The 5940-nt window shown below is 41.2% G+C and overlaps 1 protein-coding gene across 1 annotated transcript in view; it reads right to left on the bottom strand.

The window, feature by feature from the left end:
• The window catches only part of LOC117175617, a 7392-nt gene extending 1975 nt beyond the window's left edge, over positions 1-5417 (bottom strand). Inside the window, exons 1-2 of the mRNA XM_033365326.1 lie at positions 5405-5417; positions 4753-5097 (exon numbers count right to left, since the gene is read on the bottom strand). Coding sequence (XP_033221217.1) covers positions 4753-5097; positions 5405-5417 — 358 coding nt within the window. The remainder of the gene's footprint in view (positions 1-4752; positions 5098-5404) is intronic.
• Positions 5418-5940: the final 523 nt, after the last annotated feature.

A 5940-nucleotide genomic window follows, 5' to 3' on the forward strand; every position in this document is an offset into this window, starting at 1 on the left:
AAGAGGAGAGGGACTAAGTAGAACACCAAAACCCATCAATGAAAAATGGAGAATATATTAAAGATTTTGAAACGCTTGTCGCTTCCCGAGGATCGTCGGGGCACCCCTGGAGCCACCGCTGGGGGCCACAGCATGCGAGACGGTGGCGATGGTGAGCTGTGAGTTGGTCAGGCAGATCTCACTAATCAAACAGTTGACCAGCAAGAACATCTGCGACAAACGGTAAGCAGTGGAACATCAACTGTGCCTGCTGAGAATGCTTTGGCTAGCACCAGCTGTTTGCAGCCAATCACCTCGACAGAAATACCGTGGGAGAGCATCAATTGGGATACCACAATGAAAGAGGAATTGGTGCGCGTCTATTATGAAAGTGCGAAGTTTGAAACAAACAAGGAAAAAGGATACAATTTAAGAACAAAATTGATGATCCAACTCCACCACATCCTCCAGAGGTGGTTGACCTTATACTACCAGAGGCAGAAGCAGAGGCTCAGCATCCAAAAAAGCGACGAAAATGGACATACCATATGAACAAAGATGTTCTGCGCCTTTATTTTTTAGCAGAGAAATGTGGACAAAGTGTAAACAGACTGCTTTTGGCTGTTGAAATAGCTGCTGTCAAAATGGAAGTGGAACGGCAGCTTCCTATTGATGAGCTCGCCTTGGAAGATGTGGATAATGAAGACTGGATTGATGCTAAAGGCATAGGTGCTAGGGATAATGAACATCATGCACGGGATCCATTAGAACCACATCCGGATATTACTAACTATGATGTAGATAGGGAAATCTCAGAAGAACTACAGCACCTAGAAAGGAATTTTGGTCATGCTTTACTAGAGTTCAGATATGTGGAACCAACACTGAGGCATTCTTTGCCCAAAATGAACATCACAAATCATCTGCGTACACTAATAGCACATCTCTACAGTAAGGTTTTACCTACGTATTTGAACGTAGTACAAAATGCGTTAGAGGTGCAAACTCTTGTATACTGTGCAGCTGTAGCAACCGTTAGAACGTTGGACCGAAAAACTAGGCCTGCAAATGCAGTTTTTGTTCCAGCAAGGGATCGAGTTCCACCATGAAAGATCAGGTTGGATATGGATGTCAGCAAAGTAATGTGCAAATTGGGTCGATTAACTCAATATAAAAAAGGAAAGAGAACCAAAAAGCTGCTGAACCATGTTACTAAAATCAACCACCCTCGGCACATTGAGACAGTAACACCAGCAATATTGGATGAAATTTTAGACTCTCAACGACAAAGACTTGATGTACTTACTGCCAGACTGCGTCGGCACAACAAAAGTAATGCACGGAGGCAACAAAACCAAAACTTTCAGACGGATGAAAGAAGGTTCTATCGTGAACTGAGAGTAAAGCCAAATAACCACCAAGGCACCGAAGTCCCTCAATTAGAAGATATGACTAATTACTGCTCGGGCGTTTGGGGAAAAATGGACAGATGCAATTTGAACAAGCAATAGCCCAGAAATGCAACTGACAAACATCACAGCTTTGGATGTTTCAGTTGTCTTGAAGAGAGCAAGTAATTGGAAAGCTCCACGTCCGGACATGGTGTACAACTTCTGGTACAAGTACCTGACGAGTGTGCATCTTGCGTTGGCAAGGTGTTTTCAGAAGATCATTGAGCACCCAGATTTTATGCCAGGTTCTATGCTCCAAGGTACTACGTATATGATACCAAAAAAACCAGAAGCTCAAAAAACATCTGACTTTCGACCGATATCCTGTCTTCCAACAATTTATAAATGAATGACATTCTTACAGAAGAACAAAAAGAATGTTGTAAAAAATCACGAGGCTGTAAAGATCTAGTCACTATAGACGCTGTTGCCATGACTCAAGCTCGTAAGCATCAAAGGTACTTACACATGGCATACATGACTACAAGCAAGCGTTTCCTTCCGTTCCGCATGACTATTTGCTTGAATTCTTAAAACATTACAAAATCCGTCCACGCATTATTGACTTTCTAAGCCATGCCATTAGGCTCTGGGGTACAAGAATCAAGTATTTTGATCATGGACAACCAAGGATAACTAGATCAATACGCTTTAAAACGGGTATATTTCAAGGTGACTCCTTCAGTGCACTATGATTCTGTTTAGCATTGAATCCATTGAGCAAAACACTAAATAGCATGTCTCATGGGTTCAGAATTCATGATAATGAGGATGGTGATCAAGTGAACCATCTTCTTTACATGGATGACCTAAAGCTGTACGCTAGTTCAGGCCCGAAACTGCAGAAAGTGATCGAACTCAAATAGCAGTTTTACAATGATATCCACATGGAGTTCGGTCTAGATGAATGCAGAACAGTGCATTTAATCATTCTTATAAGAATTGGTGCCCTTCTATAGATACATTCCAATGCCCGTTTTAGAAAGCGAAGATTACATCTTATATTGGGATGTTACTATCCAAACGGATCATTACATCCGGGCCAATCAACCTGACATAGTGATGCGAGAAAAAAAAGGTGGAAGAGTCTACATCATAGACATTGCTTGTCTGCTTAACCGAAATTTGCAGTCAATCTATACAATCAAGATCCACAAGTATAGCGAGTTAACCCATGAAGTAAAGACCATATGGAGGAATGTGAATCATGCATACATTCATCCCATTGTGATTTCGGCTACAGGCAATGTGAACGCAAGATGCACTGAACATCTAGAACATTCAGGAGTCAGTAGGGTATTGACAGCAGCTCAGAAGGCGGTTTTATTAAACACTTGTCGTATTGTAAGAAACTTTCTGGATCATCAGGAAGCGAGCGACTAAAAACCCGTGGAGTAGCAGATGGTAGCTCTAAAAACGCATCCAGAGGTGACTTTTGTCACCTCTAAAGCTCGTGGCCGCTCGTAATTGCATACCTACAACATCATCGCAGGAGGTTTCAACCATCGTATTACATTATTTGAATTAAGTCATAACATTCTAATCTCATCAGTCACTTGACTTCGTCCGTGGCTATGATGTATCACCGGGTTTACCCGAGTAAAAGTTTAATAAAAACACATAAATATTGATAATATAATAAATAATAATTGATCGGTGGCTCAATTGGTTAGACACTCGGACTTCACCTCAGAGGTCCGGGGTTTGATCCCTGAGCCGGTATCTCTGGAAATTTTTTAATGTACCTTTACCGAGGTTCTGGTGGTTCGGAACCCACCTTAAGCTGTAGGTCCCCCCCATCGTGTGCTTGAGTATAAACCAGTCCGTCAATGATGGGGTAAAACTAGGCTTTGTCCAATATGTCTGGGCAGACTGCTCTCATCAGATAATTTGATTGCATTATAAAAATGCGTCCGTGACTGATGATATATACCGGGACAGTCCCGTGCAAAAATGATCAAATAAAAATCAATCTCTAACCAAAAATGCCTTCGACATGTTGGGCAGTATAAGCCTGTGACAACATTTCAACACAGAAATGTTTTTTTAGGAGCCTCGGTGGCTCAGTTGGTTAGACAATCGGACTTCACCTCAGAGGTCTGGGGTTCAATCCCTGAGCCGGTACCTCTGGAAATTTTTCAATGTACCTTTACCGATGTTCTGGTGGTTCGGAACCCACATTAAGCTGTAGGTCCCCCCATCGTGTACTTGACTACAACCCAGTCCGTCAATGATGGGGTAAAACCAGGCTTTGTCCAATATGTCTGGGCAGTCTGCTCTCATCAGATAACTCGATTCCATTATAAAAATGCGTCCGTGACTGATGATATATTCCGGGACAGCCCCGTGTAAAAATGATCAAATAAAAATCCATCTCTAACCAAAAATGCCTTCGACATGTTGGGTAGTATAAGCCTGTGACAACATTTCAACACAGAAATGCTTTTTTAGGAGCCTCGGTGGCTCAGTTGGTTAGACAATCAGACTTCACCTCAGAGGTCCGGGGTTCGATCCCTGAGCCGGTACCTCTGGAAATTTTTCAATGTACCTTTACCGAGGTTCTGGTGGTTCGGAACCCACATTAAGCTGTAGGTCCCCCCATCGTGTACTTGACTACAACCCAGTCCGTCAATGATGGGGTAACACCAGGCTTTGTCCAATATGTCTGGGCAGACTGCTCTCATCAGATCACTTGATTGCATTATAAAATTCGTCCGTGACTGATGATATACACCGGGACAGCCCCATGCAAAAATGATCAAAGAAAAATCCATCTCTAACCAAAAATGCCTTCGACATGTTGGGTAGTATAAGCCTGTGACAACATTTCAACACAGAAATGTTTTTTTAGGAGCCTCGGTGGCTCAGTTGGTTTGACACTCGGACTTCACCTCAGAGGTCCGGGGTTCGATCCCTGAGCCGGTACCTTTGGAAATTTTTCAATGTACCTTTACCGAGGTTCTGGTGGTTCGGAACCCACCTTAAGCTGTAGGTCCCCTCATCGTAAACTTGACTGAAACCCAGTCCGTCAATGATAGGGTAAACCCAGGCTTTGTTCAATATGTCTGGGCAGACTGCTCTCGTCAGAGCACTTGATTGCATTATAAAAATGCGTCCGTGACTGATTATATGTACCGGGACAGCCCCGTGTAAAAATGATCAAATAAAAATCCATCTCTAACCAAAAATACCTTCGACATGTTGGGCAGTATAAGCCTGTGACAACATTTCAACACTGAAATGTTTTTTAATAATAATAATAATATAAACTGAGGAATGAATGTAACATTTAAGAAAAGATTGTAAACCTTCTCAAACTTACCATTCACATCCAGATGATCTTCCCTCATATGTTCATCTCTAGTCATCTGACAACCATCCCCATCGTAATCATTTATCACGTTCTCATTTTCGTTCTTGTCATCATTATTATGGTCATCCATTATATCGGCCCCACCGTCATGTCTGCTATTTAAATTAGGTGAATATTCCCCGTTAGTGGCTTGACTCTGCTCTTCAATTTCCACATTACTCGCCTCTGAATCGACATCTGATTCACTGAATTCCGATGATGAAGATGCTAGGACGTGATCACTCCCGCCCATGGAATCATCAGATAAGATCGTATCATATTCATCGATGCGATTATCCCTGTTATAATTTCGGGCTTCACAACACAAAACAATTACGCATACAAATAAAAAAATACACTGCACTTCACTTTGACAAAAATATTTTTTATATGAATAAATTATTACCATTTATTTTTGCAAGAATTCTCGCATCTGCCTGCATAAATTTTTTTCTATGACTCCAGAGAATCCCTATTCTCCATAAACAATGCACACTTGGAAATTTTACTAGCACTGCATTTTTTTAATACATACTTTAATATTTTTAATGACTCGCGTTTTTCTAAGTTTTCCGACACAAGTTCCAGCATTTATGGAAGTATTTATGGAAGACGAAAATACATCCCTGCTCCATTACCCACCCCCATTCTTCTAGAAAATTCCAGATCCCCCCCTTGACATGAGTAAAATTTCCAGGAAATTGTGAAAAAACCTGTCAAAATCGTAAAGATTTACCGAAACGACAGGTACACCTAGTCGCAACTTCGACACTTGGTTACCGTGATGGGGTTCAAAGTGGTTCGTCGCCAAGTTTTTATAAGGACACGCTGATTTCCACTTCACAATTCATTGGGTTATTCTGTATTTAGACAAAGAAACAAACTTACGACCAAGTATAAAAAATTCCCGGTACCTTTTAAACTCAAACCTTGCTGTAGGAAAGAGAGATTAAGTCAATATTTTACAGAACTATGTAAACTCGGAAACCTTTTAAATATTCGTTACGCTTAGTAGTACATCTCACTGATTATGGAGGGTATTGCAGACAGAATATAGAAAAAGAGTTACGACCAATTTTTCACTGGACAAAAGTAGAAATTGACATAGTAAAACCTGACATCTTACAAGGGTCTACGCGAAAAAAATGGTTATGGTGT

The sequence above is a fragment of the Belonocnema kinseyi genome, chromosome 6 (assembly GCF_010883055.1).
Source record: "Belonocnema kinseyi isolate 2016_QV_RU_SX_M_011 chromosome 6, B_treatae_v1, whole genome shotgun sequence".
NCBI lineage: Eukaryota > Metazoa > Arthropoda > Insecta > Hymenoptera > Cynipidae > Belonocnema > Belonocnema kinseyi.